This window comes from Scylla paramamosain, chromosome 1 (genome assembly GCF_035594125.1).
Source record: "Scylla paramamosain isolate STU-SP2022 chromosome 1, ASM3559412v1, whole genome shotgun sequence".
Taxonomy (NCBI): Eukaryota; Metazoa; Arthropoda; class Malacostraca; order Decapoda; family Portunidae; genus Scylla; species Scylla paramamosain.
This window is the reverse complement of record NC_087151.1, coordinates 3,377,501-3,402,500: the sequence shown is the minus strand read 5'-3', so window position 1 is coordinate 3,402,500 and position 25,000 is coordinate 3,377,501. Positions and strand designations below refer to the sequence as shown.

Below are 25,000 nucleotides of genomic sequence, written 5' to 3'. Positions count from 1 at the left end.
ATATATATATATATATATATATATATATATATATATATATATATATATATATATATATATATATATATATATATATATATATATATATATATATATATATATATATATATATATATATATATATATATATATATATATATATATATATATATATATATATATATATATATATATATATATATATATATATTTTTTTTTTTTTTTTCTTTCTTTCTTTTTTTCTTTCTTTTTTTAAGCATGCTGGGATGCAGTGATCAGCTTTTACTCTGCTTTATATTCATAATGTGCTTTGCTCTATGATGAGTAGCACTAGTGGAATCATTCGTTGCACAGCAGAAGGGATGAGCAGTATAGATGCCATTCAACAAATCTTGAAACTGGTGTCTAGCTTTTTTTTCTTTTTTTTTTTTTTTTTTTTTTATCCAAAGTGTATTGGAATTTTTTCAACATGTCCGAACTAACCTCTTGCTTGCTCATCCTTATTCCTCATGTCCAAACAAAAAACTGCCATGAGTGAGTTTGTAAGTGGTAGAGCACTGGGGAGGGAATTGAGGTGGTGCTTAATTTTTGTTGATAATTCTCCACATCCCACATTTCTCTCCAAAGACTTTTCAAGACAATTTTTTTGATAAATGTAAAAAAATGGGTTAAGTCATTGTAAGGAATTAAGAATTAGGACACTGATTTTCTTATATTTCACAAAATGGAATAACAGGCATGACAGCAAGAGATATCTAAATTATGGCTTGTCTGGGATAAATTCAAAGTTTCCATAGTGGATAGAAAGCATCCATGAACCGTGAACTGCAGTAGCAAGGAGCTGCTGCCCTATATATGAGGGTTTTTATTTCTATTTATTTTTTATTATTATTTTTAAGAGTAAACAAATCCATCACATGAAAAGTAAGAGGCAGAAAAGATGCATGCCACATAGCATGCTGCTCATGTAAAGCATAATGCTTTTAAGGACTAAGGAGCTACAGTATATTCACTGGAAGCTGAACTGAACAAGTGGTGTGAGTCTATGGGAGTTTGGAAGCCAAGCACTGATTGGCTGCATGCAGTGATTTTCTATTGTTTTACTATGTTTTACATTTGTGTTGCAATTTGACCATTTTATCACATCTCACAGATACTCAAAGGTAATAATTACAATATTCAAATCTGTTATAAGAAAAAGAACTGATGAAAAAAATGTCATTGAATAGAAGACCAATGTTGCCATGAGCTATGTGAGAGTTGGGCAGCACTGCTGCCACACAGCCAACACATTGGTATGCAGTACCTCCTCAGAGCTTAGTGGCATTATCATTGTTTTACTGGTCATTATTATTAGGCAATATGGTATAGCAAAAATCATACTGTTAGGAGGCAGTATGAACTTCTGTGATAGCTGTGTGGCAGCAGCCTTGCATTTGCTAATAATTTTCTTTGTCAGTTCTTTATTTCTTATGATAGATTTGAATATTATTCTTATTATTGTTTAAGTATTTATGGAATATAAGATGCTCTATTTATGACACAAATGGAAAATAAAAAAAAGTCACAAGTTATGAATAGAGAACAGCTAATCAAAGCAGGGCTTACAAATTGAGACTCACAGTTGGTTCAGCTTCCAGTAAATAGACTTTCCATCACTTGTTTCTTTTGAAACCATCATGATCAAAATGCTAGTGGGCCTTTAAGTCCTGTTATGATTATCAATGCCATCCTTCACTCAAAGGGATGACAATGCATGTCCACCTGCAGTTTTACTAGATTTTTCTGCATCGACAATGAGACCAGGAATTTAGCAAACTCAGGAGTTACTCATTACTTTTGTACTCTCTTCCATTCTGTCCTTCCTTGTTATCCATGTACTGGTCACTTATTGTACACAAAGTTCCCATTATAATGATGAGATGTGTTAGAAAGAACACATTGTTATAGTGGGGAATTGTTTAACAGAAACACTGATATGTATAAATTACAGTGATACATTAAGTAATCTTGAGACTCCACTCAACAAATGCAGTATAAGTAAAAAAAAAAAAAAAAAAACAGCATTAATATGATTCTAAACACAAGCCATTATAACATAGTACATATATTTAATACCTGTAGTGTATGATGTAAGTACTATTCAATATTTAAAACCAGTAAAACAATAAGTGCCATCACCATCAGAAACATCATGAGGAGCATGAACATCAGACATGGTCACTTAATGATTTTTTTGCACTAAAATATAATGAGTCACTCTAACCTGCATAGAAAATTATCTGCAGATCACTGGCACTTGCATGAACATTGTTTCATGGGCATCATTATTATAGGATTTTAATTTTTAATACTGATGTAAAATAAATAATCATAAGCAAATGAAAGAGGTCTTACCTTGGTTACAGATGATATGAGAATGAGAGGAGTAAAGCAACAGTGGCTTGTGAGAGTAATGTGCATACCACCTGCCACCTTCCCACATTCCTGTGTTAGGCATGTGAAATTCAAAATGTTGCATCATTGTACTGAGGATGGCAATCACTGTGGCAGAGAAGAGTAGTAGTTTTCTCCATTGCTGTAATGAACCATTGTAAAGAGAGCTATTATATACCAGGAACTTTTTGTAGTTATTTACTACCAATACTAATTGTTATTCATGCTGTATAGATAGTAGTGTAAATAGTGCTAGATGTTTTAGTGGAGAGTTATATGTGGGATGGAGACTGCTACAATTATATATATATATATATATATATATATATATATATATATATATATATATATATATATATATATATATATATATATATATATATATATATTTGACATGTATATTATTTATTCATTTTATTCTTTATTCTATAATGTGGCATCACTAAGTGTGAATTAGCCAACCCATTCCTCTATGTGCCATATATTTCAACTTACATTTTGTCACACATTAAAAACAGATTGTCTACTAGTGTTACAGTTAAATGTTTGTTGCATTTTGTGGCTTAAAATTTTTGTAGGTACAGTTCTTTACACAGGTGTTTTAGGTTTGTACTTATGTCAAAAAAAAAAAAAAAGGTTGCTTTTATTAAAGCAAAAGTTAGTAGTAAAACAGTAATGATGTTTTATAGTCAGATTCTACAGAATAGTAATAGGTTTATGAAATATGTAAGAAGATCTCCTGTTGGAAAATTATCATGAAGAATAGTTTTATGTAATTTATTTTTTTATATATATTTTATCGTTTAAATATAATTGTAATTTGAACAGAGAGCATCATATCATCTTTCTCCTCAGAAGCATGCAATGGTGAGCCAGGGGACTGGAACTTCCACATCAACTCAAGAGACCTCATCACTTACCAGCCTCCTCACCAGTCCACACAGCACTCTGGAACCCCTGTCTCTGCACAAGGCTTCTAGCTACCATCACCATATACCCCACTTCTTACACTATCATCAACCACACAGTAGCTCCTTACAGCAGCATCCACACCACCACTACCATCACCACCATCACCACCAGAGTCAGCAGCGCCACCAACACCAGTAGTAATTAATTCCGAAATAATAAACACATTCAAAATATGAGATTCAAGCTTTATGAATAAGGACAATTGATAATAATTATTTATTCGTAAGATAAGGTTAAGAGTGTCTTGATAATTCAAATTAGGAATGCAATTACCATTTTCAAGATAATGCCATGCAGCATGAATTAAAATTTCCTTATTCCCAGTATTCCATCTTACCATAAAAAAAATGAATAAATAAAATAAATAAATAAAAATAAAAATAAATGGTCTGCAACAAAAGCAAACAATTTAAAAGCTGCAACAATCACACTTAGCACTGAGCTCCAACTCTTTCCCATTTCCTTTCAAGGAAACAAATCACATCCTCAAGGAATCTACAAGGGCTGCACAGTAGTAAAAAGATTTGACTTTAAGTTTCTTGAAATAAGAATAAACATTTCTCAAAATGTTTATTTTTCTTTTAAAAGCATGACATAAAAATTAATAAGAATGGCCCTTTTACTCAGAATTTACAGAGTATATACTTATTTTGTATTTTTTCAGCATAGATTATATACTTGAATTTGTTAGGAAAAGTATTACAGTATTCATGACGTTACTGTGTAAAAAGAAATGACAATAAATTATATACATTGTATTTGTCTATGTGAAAACATGAGACATGATGTGAATGTTTTATACTTCCATATTGGAAAAAGTTATTAAGCTAAATGAACACGGTATATGATATTTCAAGAATTTTAATATTTATTCTAGTAATGATTCATTTTCAGTGCAATACACTTTTTAAGCATATTCATTGCAATATGTACAGGCATTAATCCCTGGCTGTGAAGACAGACATGCATGAACTGTGAATAGAGACCTTCTCTTGCTGAGCAGAGAAGTTTGATATGTTGTATCATGAAAAGATAGTTGGGATCTTTAAAATTGTTTCATAATTATTTTTTAATTTATTTTTTTATCTTGACTTTTATTAATTTATTTATTTGTGGAGAGAGAGAGACAGAGAAAGAAAGAAAGAACAGCAAGAACCTGTATAATGTATCAATATGTTTTTACTTACAGAGTGTATGAACATCTTAAAAGTATAAGAGTACAACTAATAAAATAAGGAATTATATATAAATATCAATGTCACACCTCTCATTTGTAAAGTTTTGCTAACTGAGTATATGCTTTTAATACTTTATTACTATCTCATTTATTTATTTTTGTAATGTATTTTAAGTGATGATAGCATGCATCTGTAAGAAAAATAACAATTAAGAACGATTTCTCTAAATCATAATAATTTTCCTCCTTTAATTTCATGTATTCATACTTCTACATTTTTCAAGCAATATTGTAAGAAAGTATAAAATACAACCTATACCTTTTATTGCCAGGATAATACATAAGCAGATATTTTGGCCTTAACAATTGAATTGTAGATGTATTATACAACAACAATAGTGTAGTACCTAATTTTATCAGAACACAGGTTTGATGGTGAAAACTAGCTTTAAAAATAGTGCACCAGCTTTAGTTTCAGGTCAACACACAGCCATAGGCTTCATTCACAAGTGACATTAAAAAGATTACTATTGCCCTGAGTTTACATTTTACATTACACCCTTAAGGTGTGGGTACACTAAAGATCTTCCTTACATATGCGGGGCACTTTTAATTGGAGTCCTCATTTGTGACGTCATAATTGTTTCAGTTGCCATATTCCAATACTGTACTAAACAATTATATATATCAGGGCTGTTGCAATAATTTTTTGGGTATCAAATTGCAAAATATAACGGCATTTAAACTAGTTTCTTACATCTTTGTTTGAGTCTTGAAATGTTTGCAGTAAGTGGCAAACTATCAGCAAGATTTGAGTTATTATAGAATACATTTTTGCGTTGTAGCAATGGCACCACAAAGGGCAGCACTGTATCATTGTACAGCATTAGAAAATATTTTAAATGCACTTCATGATAAAAATTTTTTTTTAACACAAAAGTACGTAATGGTGGTCATCAACTGGTCAGAATCATCTGCTTCACTGTCTCAACCACACCCCAGGTAACATTATGTGTAGATGTTGTACTTTGGACTTTGGTTTTAATTAAAATGATTTAGTATTTATATGTTAATTACTATGTGAGCTTGTTATGGCTGTGGTGACATTCACAGTGCAAAATCAGTAAATAATTCTTAGTTCCACTCAAGATTATTTATTTAAGTGGAACATTGTAACGACTTTTTAAAATTGAATTACAGCATGCAAAGAGTAAACCTGGATTTCCACCAGAGAACTACAGCCAGCACATTCAAAAAGGTGTCACTGATGATTTCAATAGTGAACAGTGGGGGACTTCAGGACAGATTATCAGTTTAAGTTTACACCCACCTCTGCCACTTTCCAATATAATTCTCATGTTGGTATGTATTAAACATTGTTGGTAAATACTTTTCATGCAAATATTTATTAATATAAAATAGGAAAAAAAATTGAATTTGAAAATACTCCTACAGATCATCAGTAACATTGATGACAAGCCTTATTGAATGTTTTGATGATTAGACTTAGCTTGATGTCAGTTGTTTATTTATTTTTTAAATATTATTATTATTATTATTATTATTATTATTATTATTATTATTATTATTATTATCATCATTATTATTTATTATTTATTTATTGATTTTTATTTTATTTTTATTTATTTATTTATTTAATTTTATTTATTTATTTATTTTTTTTTTGTGTGTGTGTGTGTGTGTTCATTGCTCCGCTGTTCACAGTTTTCATGTTTGAAACAAAACAAAACAAAAGTGAATAGAAGCACAGGCTTAAACCAGTAAATAAATAAAAAAAAAATACTTAATCTTTTGTTTTAGGACAGAATGTTAATGTTTAAAACATGATTGCAGTTCTTTAGTAAAAGTAAAAAGGTGTTTGGAGTAACAGTTTATGGAATCAAATAAAGTGCCTATTGTTACAGATAATCAATATGTAGTATTCTCATTATTGGCAGGCCTGTGGTGTAGTGGTCAGCACACTTAGCTCCCAGATTTGAATCGATTGGATAGCATTTGGGCATGTATCCTTTATACCTAACAGGAAGTAAGTACAAGATGTAAGCTGAGGAAATGAGACATTTCAACCCAGCAAACATGCCAAGGTGTCCCAAACCAGCACTGTGTGGTATCTAGCTTAACCTCTGTGTGTTGTGAAGGTCTTTATCCTGTGACGGAAATTATATAAGCTAGTCATGATATTGGGGATTCTTACACTTGCCTGTGTCAATAAACCTTGACATTTCATAATTATTTTTGAGATATTTAATTTTATCTTTATTTTCATTATTTTATTTATTTATATATTATTGTTTTACTTATTCATTTGTTTATTATTAATATTATTATTTATTATTTATTTATTTATTTATATATATTTTTTTTTTCAAGTAGTATATATATTATTTGTGGTGCAGTAAGCCTGGGTGGTTAATCATACAGCAAAGCTAATATCAATACACTAGGTATAGAATATGACTATTTCCTCATGTTGAATTCAAACAACTGAGAAGGATAGTGTGGGAAAAATGAGCGTCCCTCTCTCTGTATGATTCCTTACAATGAGATATGATATAGGGGAGGGTGAAAATTTATTTTCTTAGAGTTGTAATGATGTCACTGATCATGGATGTAGCTTAAGAGGAAGAAAGTTGGGAGAATGTTTTTGAAATACAAAGCTGGGAGTGTTATTTCTGTATAAAATGAAGATGAAAAGAAAATCTGAATTGCAAAAGGAGAGTGGAAAGTCAGTTATTGATAGAGCCTAGAAGTGCAGTATGGAATGATGGAATGGAAAATTTTATTAAGACTGATGTGGATTACAGTGAATTTCTAGTAAAAATCTTTTCTTTTGAGTGCATCAAGTAGGATAAAGAGGAGAGGCTAACTTTCTGGATGTGCAACTCTCTCTCTCTCTCTCTCTCTCTCTCTCTCTCTCTCTCTCTATATATATATATATATAATTTATTTAATTAATTTTATTTTTTTTTCAAAGAAAAGAATTTGCCTTGTACAACTGGAATAAACCTCCAAGCTTCACAGCTTGAAGGCATTACCTCTATTCATGTTATTTATGTTCATAATGAGAAACAGTGCTGTCACAATGACATTACAATTGAACACTTTCTCTGTTCTAAGAAAACTGCAAACTTAACGTATTTAAGAAAGATGTGAAATTTTCAATGAAGTTCATTTTTCTGAAGTACTACTGGTATGAGAAAAAATCATAGTTATGAGCAACTTGAATAAAGAAACGTCAGAATTCCATTTAATATTTCACAAAGAATAAAAAAAATTCATAAGGGAGAATAACAAGCATATTGTTATGATATGGATTTATTTCAAGTTATGAAAAAATAATCATAACTGTTAGGTAAGTTAAATTATACCAATCTGGAGAAAAAAAAAAAAGAACCTTGCTCAGTATGACCAAAGTTCGAAAGACATACAAGTGCTCCATGGCATTTCTCCTTTCTCCTCTGAATAAGTGTAACTATAACTCTTATGCTTAGTATCTTATGACGCTAAATTGTTCTTTGTGTGAGCAACTACCTATGGTTTTGCAATACAATATAAAACAACATATTCATAGGAGATTGAAATTATATATTTTTGTTTACCTAACTCTTATTTCGTTTTCTTAAGACTGCCAAATGCATCTATTGCTGTCTTGGTCCCTGATGGCACTGAGGTGAGAGTGGGAGGGGCCACTAGAGGCTTCATAACACTTGTGGCTGGACCTCCTTGGTCAAATCGGGATTTGCGTTTCTTAGCAGCGGATTCTTCTTCTGCAGGCTTTTTGGTGCCAGAGATGATGTCAACCTATCAATTATAGAAATTCCAGATGTTTAATTTCTATTTTGGTGTTCCATATTAGAATTTGTTAATATAATAACAAAGGCCTTAATCTTTATTTCTATAGGATTATCTATTCATGTGTTATACAAAACAGGCTAACATCCCCAACTTGGGAATCCACACCGTTTACACACTCACAATCACATCCACAAGTAGTTTTAAGAATAGATTAAAATTACAACTTTGCCATTTGAGGGCAAGAGAACCGATCCTCACTGACAAGATTGCAAAGCAGTGTCTTAGATCCCTGCACTGGGGCCTGACATTAAAACTGATTAATCACTACTCTACCATCCCCTCTCCCACATCTAACCTGATGAAACCATCAGACCAAAAGCATAATAATCTGCCATCGAGGTCTTCAAGGCCTCAATCCATTTATGCATTCACATTCATTCCTTTCATGCACAACCACTTTTCATCATTTCACAGATGTTTCTCTTGCATCTAATACTCTCTTCATACCATCCATTATACATGATCTCACATCAAATCCAGTTATCTTCCTCCATTCCCTCTACTTGCCTAACCATCCTACCATCCTCTACTCTTCCTTCTAAATGTTTCATGCATGGACATTGTTGGAAAAAGAGAGGCAAGTCAAGAGAAACTTTGCTCTATTCTACACTCTTCTCCTTGGCTGAGACAGTTCATAGGAAAAATGAGCTGATATGAAGGTAGGATAAATCTTTAGCCATGAGAGGCTTTCACTGGGGCCAGAAATCAAACCCTGATCAAGAGAACAAATGGTAGCATCTTCAACATTGTGATCATAACAATCATCAATTCCCAAGGTCATTTTGGGGCTTTTATACTCCCAGTCACTACACAACAGCTCCCCTCCACCCATCAATTTTATAATGTATTTTTCCATATACCATTAACACATTGCAATTACTGCTTGCAAACCAATGGCACACTTCCCAATGTACACTCCAGAGACACAATGAGAAATTGATCTGAAGGCAAGACAAATCTTTAGCCATGAGAGGCCTCTGCCAAGGCTACAGATCAAACCCCTGACTGGGAGCACAGAACAGTGCCTTAGATGTTGACACCAAAATGGCTGCCAGGTTCCATGGTCATTTTGGGGCCTTTGTATTCACAGCCAGTGCAGCTATACATTGTTGACTAGTACTACTAAGTAATTTAACAGATCCTCTCATTAAAGATTAACAGAGAGAGAGAGAGAGAGAGAGAGAGAGTTTAGGATGTGTAAAGGAAACTTAACAAAACTGCTCTCTATCCCCATTAAATTACTTGAAAAGGGTATGTGATAAAATGTATTTATAAAGATATGAAGAAGATAATCTCTCACTGACCTTGGTTTTATCTTTCCTTTCCTTTTCTCTCCTATCCATTTCTTCTTTCTGCACCCTTGCAAGTTCATCATAATAAGATTCTTTGCCCCAGCAATGTGGATCAAACATATCCTGAAATAAAAATACATACTCATGAACAATTAAACTATTGGGAGCCCGAGTTAAATATCTAAAAGCAACATCCGACTCTCATAATTGTGTTTACACAAGTTTACTTTGTCCATTAAATAAATAAATAAATAAATAAGCAAATAAATAGATGATATATCAATAAATAAAAGAATAAATTTAGCATTCAGTTTTTTACTTGTTTAGAAGAAATACATTTAATCTTACCAATGGATAATTACTGCCCATCTCATCCAGCTGTAATAAGTCTATCAACTTTTCATAAATGCCAGGATTTCTGAATTCTTTGTTATTCTGAATCATGACATTGTAGTCTTTGTTTCCACGTCGAACTTCGTTGAGAAAACGAATCACCTTCTCCTGAGGAGCAAAAGGAAAATGTATTAGTTGCATTTTTGAAGACTAAAATGTAAGAGATTTTTCCAAACGGGAATAAGCACCAAGATGGCTGAATATGTATTACCTGTATCAACTATCACCTCATACCATTTTACCATTTAGGGAAGAAAAGAGGAATTTAGAAATCAACTTGCAACAGAGTAAAAAATAGAACATGGCTAGCTATCTTCATATGCTGTAAGGCATAATCACTTAATAATGTGTGAAATTGCATTTGTCAACATCCTGGATATTACCAAGAGGCCCGTGAATACTGCCCTGCAGTTGGTAACAGAATCTAAGACATCAATAGGAAATGGGAGAAAGAAAAAAAACAAAAAAACAGAAAACCTCCACTGTCCAGGCAGACTCTTGAAGTATAAGTCAAGTGATGACATAAAAGTCCAATATCTTTGCTTACATTACAAGTATGAAAAAGTAAAAATAAATAGTGACTCATGAAGTAATTTATCATTATGCATGAATTTTGTTGTTTTCTAAAAAATTGTTCTTAGGAAAATCTTTAGAGCTTTCAGTCTCATAGCACTCAAATAAAATACACTGGCTCCCATTACAGATGTCATTTGTGAGAAACTAACTCGTCTAACCTTTTGAAATACTTTATTTTTATTTTCATTTTTATTTTTTTTATTTTTTAAGCTATATTTATTACATATTTCACATATAATAAAACTTGATTAGTTTTGGCTCATATAAAAGAAATAATACACTTTCTTTCATGTGAATGCAGAGGTCAGGTTCTGTTTGAGAAACTGGAAACATATTCAGTGTTTCAATTCATAAATGTTTTGAGCTGCTATTTAATCAAATGTATAATTTCAAAAGTAGCAAAACTTCCCTTGCTGAGCCAGACACAAACATGCTTTTCAATATGATGATGACACTGAAGCCCAAAAGTTTTGGTTAACAGAAATACTCAACTGTTCTTTAAATGAGACAACACATTGCCTCTAACTTACCTGCAAGTGTGCCGGGCATTTTCCTGCTGGAGCTGGTGGCAGCTTTACTCCATAATTACTTTCTTTAACTTTGTCATCCTCCCCTTCATCTGTGCCAGTGTCCATTGGCTCCGAGTTTAGCACTGGAACAGAAAGTTAATTAATATTTTTGCTGACCTTTAAAATGCACGTGTATCTCTATGGCAAGCAGATTAACACAATTCTCAATTAATCCCTAATTTTTGGGCACACTACTCCACTATAAACTAACCTTATGAGCATTTCCTAATGACATAATATTATATACCAGGCTAAGATCTCACCTTAATGGGAGGGTATTATTGACAAAAAATTCTACATTTTATAAAAAAGTGCTATATACCAATACAATACATAATCAATACATCCACTTACTCTCATCAGGCTCATGCTCATCACTGTCTCTGTCTAAATCATCTCCATCTTCTTCCTCATCTTCATTTGCATATGACACCAATCTGTTAAGCTGAAATTACCATTGTTATAATTTTGTTTAAAATATCCTATAAAGCTGAAAATATCTTTAATGAATTATTTGTTTAATTTATATTACTAAGAATATTTAGCTGGACAGTCTCACACTTTTCATAACAATGTAAAATTTGGGAATATAGAAAACACCTTATAACATGGAGTCTAAATTGAAAAGATTTAAAGATTCTTACTCTACCAAAAGTTATGAACAAAAACTGAACTCTGAGAGGAAGAGCACATCTGCCACACCACTTTGTCCATTAGATGTGTCTCCCTTGTTCTAAAACTGAGTTTTTTTTTTTTTTTTTTTTTGCAAGCACTATTAGATTTATGCAACTGCCATTTAGTGGCACTAAAACATTTTTTTTTTACTTAGCATTGCTACATACAGGTGCTTGGTAATAATTTCAGATTGATTCCAATACAGATCATGAAAGTGTGCATATAAAATTTCAAGTAAGTACAGATTAAGGAATGAAATGTGAAGTCACTGATGTGGGCAGGCACAGCTCCCTCAAGTGATTTGGGTGTATATGAGAATGATAGAAAGAGATGACTATGAGTATAATTGATACAGTTGGATGCAAGAGATAACTCTAGTGAAACAGGAGAACAATGCTAAACCATGTGGGAGGATGGGACAAAAACAGAATGAGAGGATTATAACATACAGGAAGGAAATTAAAGAGCAGTATTAAATTGAACTTCTTCCACTGCAGCCATGCTCTTCAGAGTTCTTAGTAACAAGTGTCAAACTGATAAATATTTATAATTCTCCTCTCTTTACTTTGTCCAGGCCAGTGCAATAGCTTTATTTATTTTCCATCCGTGACCTTCAATCATGTGACTTGATTTCAGCCAATGGATACTGATGATATGCTTATTTTTATTTTTCTCATCAACTGTGATAAAAGACAAAAACAAATTACCTTTTTTTGTGGGGTGCCAGAACCTACAGACTCCCCACTGAAAGGTGTTCCACGACGGCTGCCTTCGTCACGCAGCTCAGACACTCGGGTACCACCCAGTGGAGTTGATTTGCGAGAAGTGTCATCACTAAGCCTGTCATCATCTTCTCCCTCAGAATCTGTATAGTTGGCAGTCAGCTGTCCAAGTGACATTGTGCTCTGGAAAAGGACAGAACCACATTATAAATTTAAATGAAACTGTATGTAGTTGAGTATAAGCATTTTTAACATGTTACTTTTATTTCAGATCAATATCAAAACAATTACATGGCTATTAATACACAATCTTCAGCACTATCCTCATGGTTCTTATCAAACAGAGCTTCTCATTCTGAGCAATTTGAACCTCATATATACCCCACTACAAATTATAATACTGACAGCAATATTTAAAGATTTATGTTTTGGGGGGAAGCAAGCTCACTCTGTGGCAAAGTTCAGAACTGGAACACCCACACCTGTGATAGACAGGCAGGCACTGATCTTCTGCAGTGAAAGTGAGTTTGTTTTCTACATGTGTATGTCACATTCATTGCACAAGTAAAAAATTTGTTATGGTGATTGGTTCTTTTGTCTAAGAATGCACCTGCTGGCCAATTAAAAACAAAATTAATTTACCCAATCATAGCATTTTATTTCATCCTGAGAAGGAAAAAGCGGGGCAATTTGAGATATTTCAAAATTATTTTCAATTAGTCTGAGGAAGGTGTCTGTCTGTGGTGCATTTTGCCTTGATTATTTCCAGTGCATTGTCAGATTTTATGTAGACGAATAAGGTTACAACTTCTCAATTTCTTAGCCTTATCAGTTAGGTTTGATTGGTTAGGTTAAATTAGTTTAGTTAGGTCAGGTTCAGTTAGTTTAGTTAGGTTGCATTGGTTTGGTTAGGTTGGGCTAGTTTGGTTATGTTAGATTAGTTTAGTTAGGTTTGATCAGTTTGGTTAGATTTGATTGGTTTGGTTATGTTAGTTTCATTAGGTTGGGTTAGGTGGTAGTGCTTGACAGCCAGCTGGCAGCCACAGGCAGGTGGCAGCCATTCCTCTCATGGGGAACACTGCAAGTGAGTGTTACTGCTGTGTGAGGACAAAACCATTTTTTTCTGGTAGTTTGCGGTCTGTTTTGTATTGATCTGCTTTACATTTTTTATCACAATACATTATTTTCTGTTGGGAGGTCTGGTGGTAAAAAATAAAAACTAATGATTTGCAGGAAAAATATTAATTAAAAACAGGCTGTAAACTACCAAATGATTTTGCCCAGAATACAGAGACTGGTGAAAGAATAAAAACTTACCAATATTTGTGCACTAGTATAAAAAAAAAAAATAATAATAACCTTTTACCCAGACTCTTGGTACCACTCTCCCTTCCCAGCGGCCCTGAGCCTACAACCTTTGTGTTTCCCTAAGCAGACTTAGGTATATGCTGTAATAGTAATTAAGGCCTAGGCATCTCACTGTCAAGTTCTCGTAGCAACCTGTAACACACACTCACTTCGTCCCCGCGCCTGCCATTCACGAGTCAGAGATTTTTTTTTTTTTGCAGCAAATACCATAAGGAAATCAATACGTTTAGGTCTATACTTTTGTTCTAAGCTAAACAAAAACAAAAAAAAAAATACATAATTCAAGTTTTCTGTACGACCAAGCTCTGCAAAAAATGTGAGAAAAACGGCCAGAATAGTGGCGCCTTTAGTAATGGTCCGCTGGGATATACTCACCAACACCTGCCTGGTGCTGCTTCTTGTGGCCTCTGCTGTGTTAAAACGTTCTTCAGGTCCCCACTCTAATCTTGCTTCTCTTTCTCTTGCTGAGTGATTGTCCTTATTAAAAAGCGATCCACCCAAGAAAAGCACAGGCTCTTGTGTTGTGTGTTCCCTCCGCCGAGTTGCTGATCCGGAGTATTGTCTTTGGATGTGGAGAGCTCACTCGTCTTGTTGTTGTTTTGACTTCGTTGATCTTGAACTTGATGTCGGTGTTACAGATCTTTCTTTTCTCTCCCTCTCAAAATCAAGTACTTCATAACAGTTTATATTTTGAAAAAATAGAAAAATAAAACTTTTAATTGGTTGGGTTCCTTTATGGCCACGGTAGCCCTATCGAAAGTTAGTGGTTGGAAAATGTGTTATATGCCCAACACACACACACACACAAAATAAAATAAAATAAATAAATTAATTAATTAATTGATAATAATAATGATAATAAAATAAATAAATAAATAAATAAATAATAAATAAATAAAATAAACAAATATAAATAAATAAATAAGTAAATAAATATATGTATTTACGAACATAATAAATTTGACTGGCAGACACGTACAATACATATATGTCAGCAGGAAAAATAAAACATAATCACCCAAGAAGTTGGACAAAATATACTTAAACCCATCAACAAAATTAGACAGCCACATTAATGGGAGGAGAATTCCAAATTTTCACCACTCTGAGAAAAGTTTTTACCTGGCATCACAACGACTATGGGGAACAAGAATTTTGTATCTATAGCCTCTAGTGCTGATAGAAGGGACTAAGGTGAACAGGGTCTGATGAAGTAATTTGGGAGTTTATGAGAAATCTTCCAACATTTGATGATATCAGCTTGTCTCCCTTTGACTTAATATACAGCCAAGACGCTGTGCATACATGTTCTCAAATCCTTATATCCTTTTCGTCCATTGTACTCCAACAGTATGATGTAAGAGACAATCGGTGTTCTAAACGGTAGATCCAAAAGTGTGCGAATATGGGTAACGAAACGGGTAACCACGAAATCAGGTGAGCGAGATATTGTGGACTTGGAACTCTAATACCTCAATTTGGCATGCCTTATCTTGTAATGACTGGGAGTACAAAGTAAATTAAACTCGTTAAGGTCTCAACATCTAAAAGACTATCCTTCGATCTGTTCTTCCAGTCTCCCTGCCTGACAAAGATCTCTCATGGCTAAAGGTTTATTTCGCCTTTAGATTAATTTCCCAGTGTTTCTACTGTGTCCGAAGGGAGGAACATGGGGGAGGGGGGTATGACACCGATGGTAGCAGACAGTAGTAAAGATCTCCATTAAGTAATACATTTTTATGATATAATGGACTCGCTCATAACCAGCAAATCATCCCAACAGAACATTACGTGTGTCAATTTTACCTGTATCTCCAAAACACTGTGACATACTACCTTCCCCCTATCAACCAACAAGTGGACAACTTTGGCTACTTTGTCATTACAATTATAATGACTTATAATTTAGCTTTATATGTTTATACCTAATTTATATTACTGTAGTATAATATGAGACTAATTGGTGAATATTGTTGGAAGGGGAAGAATATTTGTAGATTCGTGGATGATTGGATGTGTAGTGTGCGCTGCGTCAATAGATGATCACCAATGTTTGAAGAGCGGTCATGCCCAGCTGCCTTATTTAAACTGGATTTTCACTGAACAAGACACGTGACACGGGCAATGGCTGCCTGTGTACTGGTGTAAGGTTGATGCCAGCTATGAGGTGCCTGGGAAATCCAGGAGCCTGCTCACAAGGACTAGGAAGGGTTATAATCTTGGTAACGCATCCACTACTTGTCAAATCTATAGAGTTTGCAGAATTTCCTTTATACAGACGCCATCTTGCAATGTCCAGTAAAACTTTTCATGAGGAATTGAAAGCTTTGAGGAGGAATAAGAATGTGAAAAGGGAGAGTTCAATTGTCAGGTTGAAACTATTCCTGCATGACTGCTTGGTCAGAGTAGGAGGCAGACTTGCAAATGGTTCTCCTAGTTTTGATAAGAAGTATCCAGTGATCCTCCCAAATAAAGACGAAGTAATGATCCAAACCTACCGATGCCAAACCGTCTTCCCATACTTAAAGGGGGACCTTATATAGTGGGTGAAATGACTTCAAGGGACATGTGCTGTAAAGAAAGGTGGCCTCACATTCATTATGGAGCTGATTTGTTCTAGAAGAGATGGAAACAAGCTTATTTGTTAAGCCTAGGAAAGGTAGAAATTGCATGTAAAGGGAAGGAATTTGTTTATAGGGGATATTGTGCTGTTGGTGGATGACAATGCCCCAAGATGTCATTGGCCTCTAGGTCAGTCATGTCAGGAATGTTAAAGTAAGTCAGGATGGACTTGTCTTTAGTGTAACTCTCAAGTGTGGAAACTCTTCTGAAGAGACCTGTGTCAAAGTTGATTTTCATTGTGGAGATGACAGTGTTTAGATGTAATGATGTACCCCAGGATTAAGTCAGTATTTTTGCAGTGCCATCACTTACATTGCCGCCTGCAAATGACCAGCCACAAGTAACACTCTTACCTGGGCAGGCAGTAACTCACACAGAGGAGAAGTCAGGACAGAACTCACTCCATCACCAGGTACCATGAAGCAGGTGGAAGCAACTCATAGGGATTGGCATAGTGGTGGAGTGTGAGGCAAGAAGGACATGCAAAGGCTCAATGCACAGCACAGGGGTATATTTCCTCACTAAAGAACAGGGCACACTTATTTTGTGACATACAGGATACTACAGGTACCAAATACACAGGCAGAGCACTGAGTCTTAAGTGCAGCACACACACCACCCACATGCACCCACAGAACACAGTCACTCTGATGTCCACACAGAACACGTACGTGAGAGATGACACGACTCACAGCTTGTGGTATAACATCCTGTTGGCTTCTGGTACCACCGCAGGCACCACAGAGGTTCCTCCAGCCTCAGTCTCTCAGCTGCACTTCCCCAGCAGCTACAGAATGTCTTCCTCACACAGTTCTTCCTCAGGTTGGCTCTCAGTACACAGCAGACACCTCAGAGGCTCCACCAGTCTCTACCTTCAGCAGCAGGTAATCCTCGCAGCTAGCCAATGATGTCCACCTCAGTGTCCTTGTCAGGCTGGCTTCTGCCCTCTCTGCCGCCTGTCTCAGAGCCATGAGCACAGGACTTGTCCCGCTACTGTCTCAGGATGTCTTCCTCTGTGGTCTTTCAGGCAGGCTTTACCTCTGACCTCCAGTGGTTACCTGACCTCCAGTGGTTTGCCAATGTGTGTTACCACATGTGCACCTCACATCTGCTTGCCAGCTGCTTGGCTGCTGCTGCTCTCAGACCCATGGGCACCAGACTCATCCCACTGCTACTGCTGTTGCCTCAGCTGCTCAACTCAATGTCTACTTCTCTCAGCTGACGTGTGTGTTCTCTCTCTCTGGTGTTTCACCATGGACTGACTTGTGTCACACCTGGTGCCTCTCTCTGCCTGGGAACCAGAACTATCTGGCATTCCCACAGTCTGGTGCTTGCACATGTGCAGGGAGTAGAGGACATGACAGGTGTAACCTCATGGTTCCCTGTTTAGCAATACCTCCTGCTGTAACACATAATTTAGTTTTATATATTTATATTTAATTCATATTACTATAGTATAGTATGAGACTAGTTGGTGCATGTTATTAGGAGGGGAAGAATATTTGTAGATTTACGGATGACTGGATGTGTAGTGTGCACTGCGACAAAAGGTGAGGGGCACTGTTTGAAGAGCACTCATGCCCTGCTGCCTTATTTAAGCTGGATTTTCACTGAACAAGACTGTGATATGGGCAATGGCTGCCTCTGTGTACTGGTGTAAAGTTGATGCCTGCTAGGAGGTGCTGGGAAGTCCAGGAGCCTGCTCACAAGGACTAGGAAGTATTAGTAAGTAACCCATGTCAGCTGATCAGTGTCAAGAATTAAAGTCCAGCTAGATGTGGGCAATTTCACTTACATGTGAAGTATGATATGAGCAAGGGTTGCAAAATTATGAAGTTTCAAGAATGTCAGCTTCATGATATTGGCTGTCAAGTTTCATGAATCTTAGAGGCTTCAAGAAAGTTTAAAAATATTGTGGTCATCTCCAGACTATGCATCTTGTTCAAGACCGAGGATCATCAGGACTGCCCCAAGGAAATGCTACATCATAGACATGGAGTTTTAGTGAAGATATAATGGAAATATAACACTGTGCAGCTTGTGATTGACAAAGTAGCCACATAGCACCAATTCAAGTACCAAATTTAAGCTGCTCATGACAGCATTTACACATATTGCTGTGTTGTGCACAGGACTTATACACACAGAGAGTATATCTTGCCTTTGACAACCATGTGCTTGGCATAACCTATCAAAATGGCACAAGGGCATCTTTAATTATAAGTATGTATTAAGACACTTGATCTCGTTTGAGACATGCTACCTAACCAGGATTGGATGAAGGTGAAACAACTAATGAGGATGCCATCTCAGATGTTCCTGAAAACAATGGACATGCACAAAGAAATGGAAGTAACACGGCATCTCTCAAGTCATTTCCTTGAAAGGGGGGAAACATTTTATAAACTTAGCATTGTAGAACTTATAAAGCAGTGCCATTTGGACCAAGAAATCTGCTTGCTTGTAAGTGACATGGTGCAAGATCTGACATCAGGGCACTTTTTTTTAAGAATTATAGTGATCTCCTCCAAGGTAAAAATAATTACAACTGTTCATCACCTTTCCAGAGGAAAAATGTAGCATTACAACAGTAATGACTTGGGCCCATCATAGCAAACAATATGAAGAATAATAAGAGGCAGTATACAAAAATTTGACTGCTTGTTTGTTTTTGAGACAACCTAATATTTTAACTTATTAATTAAAATCTTAACCAATCATCATAAAAGCATCTATCTTATTTTCCCTCAATATTTTAACATTTTTGTAAGGTTTTGTTGTAATGTTTAATGTTATCCAACTTAAACACTTGACATATGTAGCACTGACTTGACATTATTCTGGCCATCTTAAGACATATTCTTCAGACAATCCTTTCAAGTTTCTTGGAAGATTTAGACATCTTATATCTTCCTTTTAGTCAGGTTTGTACTACTATACAAACTTGAAAATTTTACAGGCAGAGGACCAAGAGTAAAAGGACAGTTAAATATTTTGTTCTAAAATATTACATAGTCTAAATATTTATTTATAATCCAGTCAGTAACTTTAAAACAAAAAGAGAGGAAAAACTTTACCCTGAGAGTTATTAATGTATCAAAATACAATTCTTTGTATGCAGAGTTAACATAAATTTGTATTTGCAGAGTATGTGACAATACTGGTTTATCCTGTTTTTTATGTAACTTGATGATAAAATTGTACTTGCTGATATGAAAGCCACAGTTTGTGTATATTAAAGGGTATGCAACATATCATATTCATATTATGAGTGCATTATTTTGTGTCTCATAAGACAGAAGAATCTTGCTTAAAAAGTTCAGCTAAGAGGAATCCTAGCTCAGCCAACTGAACAAAGAGCAAGTTGGGATACTAGCAGTTTTCACAAATTGCATATCTCCATCCAGTATTACTTATCAATCACGAATTTGATTATTTCCCATAAAAGAATTGATGAAATACACAACTAAATCACTGATAGTTTTTTAAAGCAAGAAGTCAGCACGTATTCCACACACACTATATGAATGTATTTTTGGTGTACAAACTGTATTGTTACTGCAACACCATCACTAATAGTAGCAGTAAATACAAACTGTGTGGTTGTGTCAATGATTCCTTTAGAACTACTGAGTACCAACTCATCATTTTATTGATGTTCATAAATTAAATAAAATCTGCATTCTGCTGAAAATACTTGTGAGTAGCAAGATATAAAAGGAACAATATCTTGAGTTGAGCCAAGAATAATCTGTGTGGATCCACACAACACTTGGCATTCTTTGATAAAAAGAAAAAAAAATGTATAAAATAAAATATGGACTGTCTTGCTTACCAATCTTTTGTTTAAGGAATCCCTTAAGTATATATGTATATGTAACTATGATTCAAGAATCATTATGCTTTGTTGCCCAAACTGGTTGAGCAATTAGAAGTTTCTCCCGCTCAGCTTGACGTGCTCTCTCCTGTTCTTGGTTCAGGGCCTTCTGCTGTTGCTGCTGCTGGAGTCGCATTGCCCTTTTCTGTAAAATGTAGCATACATACATCATATGTTTAGGTACTTATACATGTTTATTTGTTTTACTATTTTATCAATATTGTTAATATTGTTATTATTATTATTATTATTATTATTATTATTATTATTATTATTATTATTATTATTGTCATTATTATTATTATTATCATTATTATTATTGTTATTATTATTATTATTATTATTATAATCACCTTTACCTGTGTATCACAGATTATTTCTAGTTACAAAAAAAAAAAAAAAAGGAACAACATTCGACAGGAGACTCATTGGTTCTTACTAGTCTCTTTGTGGTAAGCTATTCTAAGCTAAAGCAAGAGATGTAGATAACAAAAAGCAAAGGCCTAACAACTGTTCCTTCCAACCATAACTGGCAGGAAAGAATGAAAAATTATACAGCACACAAAAGTTCCATAATCTCTTACAACAAGAATCCACACACACACACACACACACACACACACACACACACACACACACACACACACACACACACACACACACACTCTGTGTAGTATAGTGTTTAGCATGGTTAGCCCACAACCAAGAAGGCCTAAGTTTGAGTTACAGGTGTGGTGAAGCAGATGGGCAAGGCTCTTGATGTGTGGTCCTTATTTATCTATCACCAAGTAGGTATGGAATGTGACTTGAGGGGTTGTGAAATCACTGTCTCAGTGTGTGGCATGTGAATGGTCTCAGTCCTGTCCAAAGAGCTCTTTCTATAGGGGAATGGCTGGCTGGGTGACCAGGAGATGACTGTAGGTGAGTTACAGTGTGTAGTGTAGTTAGTGTGCTTGACTAACAACTGAAGGCCTGGGTGTGATGAAGCAAATGGGCGAACCTCTTCATGTGTAGGTTTACTACCTACACATAAATATCAAGGATTTGTGTTATGGGAAGAGCTAATAGCCAGTGGTTAATATTTAACAGCAATAGCTGCATTGTCATCCTGACACTTATATTTTATTAGCCTGCACCAATCACAATTCCAAGGCTGGCAAAATGTGCACTTCCTCCCTCCCTTTCCCTCTCTTTCACCTTCAGTCGTGAAGTTCTCTCAGTAACAGCAGCCATTTCGCCCTTAAGTTGGATTAACTTCTGATTGTATGTAGAAATTTCTTGAAACTGAAAACAAATAGAAATTAATTATTTATTTGAAATAAGTACTTAGAAGTAAGAATTCACTATTATTTGGTTATTTTGAAGGTAAAATAGCAAAAACTTCATACAGTGATACATAAATACAATAACTGAATTATTTATGGAAATCTAAAGATGTTCATATCAAGCACAATATGTATATATGATAATTTTTTTTTATGAAGCATTCTTACCACTGTTGGTAAATGAAAAGTGGCTTCAGCAATCTTAAATCTCTCATTTTCACTCTGCACTCCTTCACTCAAAACTTCTTGATGTTGTCTGGAAAGTATATACATTATATAGATAGATATAACCTGAACTTTTAATGGATGGATTGATTAGGTTCAACTTTGCAAAATAAAACAAGTTAATAGGGACATGGTACAGATGAATACAATAAGTGCTTTGAGTATTCTCTAATTTGTATCAAATGCAGTGTGACACAATAAATGCTTATATCTTAAATCTAACTTTTATCATACATGTTTCTTAAATATAGATTAGTGTTAACAAAAGTACCTTTCAAATGTAAAATACATAGGTACTATGCAAACTACTACTACTCTTATTGTCACCTTTTCTCCACTTTCAAGATCTATTTACATGTATTAAATAAAATTAATTGATTTTTACAGTAAAGGATCTGTTCAGTTAAACCTTATTTGGCTCTAATTAATTTGAGAAGCTGATGTATGTGTAATTGCCCCAAGGATTCAGAGTAAGAAAGAAAAATAATGATAATACTATGCTTAAAAATTTCATGCTGCACCATGGTGTTCCCCAGCTATATGAAACCTAAGCCTTGCTTCATAGTATATATAATAGTGATACATGTTGCATAAAGTGATATTTCTCATATATATATATATATATATATATATATATATATATATATATATATATATATATATATATATATATATATATATATATATATATATATATATATATATATTATAGAGATAAGAATTTCCCAAATATCAAAGAAAAAGCATATCTGATTGAAGGAAAACTTCTATGTAAGAAAAAGTAAGAAAAAGCCTTGCAAAGTTGAAAGATGACATACAGCTATCAGGTAGTATTACTTCTGCCATGTATAATGTGCTCACACAACAAAAATTATGTACAAATCAAAAGTTACTGGATTAGTAATACATAATATAAATGGTTTTCACTGCATTATTTAACTCTTAGCCATGATAAACTTTGTGTAGAACACTGACTAAAAAATTTAATCAAGAGTATAACAGCTTGATTTCATTAAGTCTGGAACAAGACTGTTTCACAGCTGGCTTGCTTCATCTTGATTACAAGCTTTACCTAGAATTAAGCTAGTCTTGAAAATAGAAAAGTATGCAAGAGACTAACTCAAGCTTATGTGTACAGATATAGCAAAATATATGAAGTTCAACAGGCTGGATATCAAGACAATGAACGAGTGAATGAATCTGAAAAAAAAAAAATGATAATATAGTAGTAACTTACAAAAGTTCTTTCAGTTTAGTTTCAACAAGATGTAGACTTTGTTGATGGCCACAAATCAATGAAGTTATCAAGTGCAAGGCTGGCACACTTAGCTGCTTTTTATCTTTATTCTCTTCTTTACTATCACTGCTGTTTTGTGCCACACATGGATTAAAGATTTCACTCTCCATAGCATATGGTATTCTGAAAGTAAATATTGTGAAAAAAGGATAATCCATTTAATACAGTGTTTATAATTCTATCTAGAAGTCTTTATAAGTAAAAGTTATACATACTGATTTATCAGTTATCATTATGCTCCACTCTGGAAGTCCCATCAAAGAACAAACAAAATGGAAATAGTTTGATACATTAGTATAATTTTGATTTATGCCACACACTTCTGCATTCACTTCCTTACTTATTGTTACATTTGTTGTCGATATACCACTCTCTCTCTCTCAAAAAAAAAAAAAAAATCATTAGGCCTATCTGTGTTCACATTAACTCAGTTTTGTTTCTTATCCATTTAACAAATCCAAAACTCTTCCATAGCCTGTTTTTCCATATCCATCATGCACATCTGCACACCACACAACCATTCTGCGAGGGACATATTTCTAGGGAACATCTCAGACATTTGCTTATCACCTGTTACAAACTAAACATTGATACTTTTTGACACCTTCTCCTCCTCCAAGCCCCTAAGGATTACAACCAAACCTCACGTAATCACCTCGAAGGATTACCACAGTAACCCCACACGGTAACCTCAAAGCTGGTCTTATTATCCTCACATCAAGAAACGGCCCCCTTCCTCCCATATTTATTTCCATCACTCTGGAAGATCTCACCTACCAATACATATGCTACTCACCCAGATTTCCTTAATATATAAACGACGCGGACTTAGGATAAAGTTTGTGAATCGTGATGTACACAATGAAGGAATCAGCAAAGAATGTAAACCCAACCAAACGCAACAAAACCTTTTCTCAAATGAAAACGTTAATGTTATTTCAATATTATCCTGCAGTTTGATTGTCTCTTTATTGAGGAACTTAATATATATAATTATTGTGGCCTCTTAGTTTTAGCATCATAAGCAACATAGATACATACAATGCGATCTTCCTCCAGTGACAATCAGCTGACTGCGTGTAAACATTGGTTGTCGCTGCGGCGTGTCTTGGCGTCTCCCTAACGGACCCTGCTGCTGCCGTGTGTTGCTTGCAAGGAAAAGGTTTTCCTTGGTTGCCTCCTTGCTTGCTTGCTTGCTTGCTTGCTTGTTGCTCAGGGTTTGTTGGTGGTGTTAGTGGTGTACTATGTTAATTTACTGACTTTTGGATCTGCTGACTGTGTGTGTGTGTGTGTTTTATACCTGCCACATAATTGTCTATTTTTAGTATTTATTTATTTACTTACTCATCTACTTGTTTGTTTGTTTGGTTACTTATTTATTTATTTATTTATTTAATTATTATTATTATTATTATTATTATTATTATTATTATTATTATTATTATTATTATTATTATTATCATTATTTTATTATTGTTAATTATATATATATATATATATATATATATATATATATATATATATATATATATATATATATATATATATATATATATATATATATATATATATATATATATATATATATATATATATATATATATATATATATATATATA

General features: G+C 34.2%; 3 protein-coding genes across 9 annotated transcripts in view; 1 reads left to right on the top strand and 2 right to left on the bottom strand.

The window, feature by feature from the left end:
• Positions 1 to 4,793, top strand: part of LOC135114169 (uncharacterized) — a 43,415-nt gene extending 38,622 nt beyond the window's left edge. For 5 of the 7 annotated variants that reach the window (XM_064030354.1, XM_064030013.1, XM_064030181.1 and 2 more), the window contains one exon: positions 3,271 to 4,793. Coding sequence is in view for 4 of the 7 variants with exons in the window: in XM_064030013.1 (XP_063886083.1) it covers positions 3,271 to 3,525 (255 nt within the window). In the remaining 3 variants the exon portion in view is untranslated. The remainder of the gene's footprint in view (positions 1 to 3,270) is intronic. The other 2 variants (XM_064030098.1, XM_064030313.1) reach the window with 2 other exon arrangements.
• A 3,091-nt stretch (positions 4,794 to 7,884) lies between these two features.
• LOC135114529 (SAP30-binding protein-like) lies at positions 7,885 to 14,649 on the bottom strand. Its single transcript, XM_064030405.1, has 7 exons — positions 14,411 to 14,649; positions 12,653 to 12,850; positions 11,625 to 11,715; positions 11,232 to 11,353; positions 10,081 to 10,233; positions 9,745 to 9,855; positions 7,885 to 8,386 (listed from the first exon to the last, which is right to left on the bottom strand). The coding sequence occupies exons 2-7, from the start codon at positions 12,842 to 12,844 to the stop codon at positions 8,192 to 8,194; spliced, it is 864 nt and encodes a 287-aa protein (XP_063886475.1). The 5' UTR covers positions 12,845 to 12,850; positions 14,411 to 14,649; the 3' UTR covers positions 7,885 to 8,191.
• Positions 14,650 to 17,151: 2,502 nt separating this feature from the next.
• On the bottom strand, positions 17,152 to 24,620 carry LOC135114643 (biogenesis of lysosome-related organelles complex 1 subunit 6-like). The gene is made up of 5 exons (XM_064030493.1): positions 24,423 to 24,620; positions 23,322 to 23,504; positions 22,028 to 22,115; positions 21,732 to 21,818; positions 17,152 to 20,679 (listed from the first exon to the last, which is right to left on the bottom strand). The coding sequence occupies exons 2-5, from the start codon at positions 23,489 to 23,491 to the stop codon at positions 20,545 to 20,547; spliced, it is 480 nt and encodes a 159-aa protein (XP_063886563.1). The 5' UTR covers positions 23,492 to 23,504; positions 24,423 to 24,620; the 3' UTR covers positions 17,152 to 20,544.
• Positions 24,621 to 25,000: the final 380 nt, after the last annotated feature.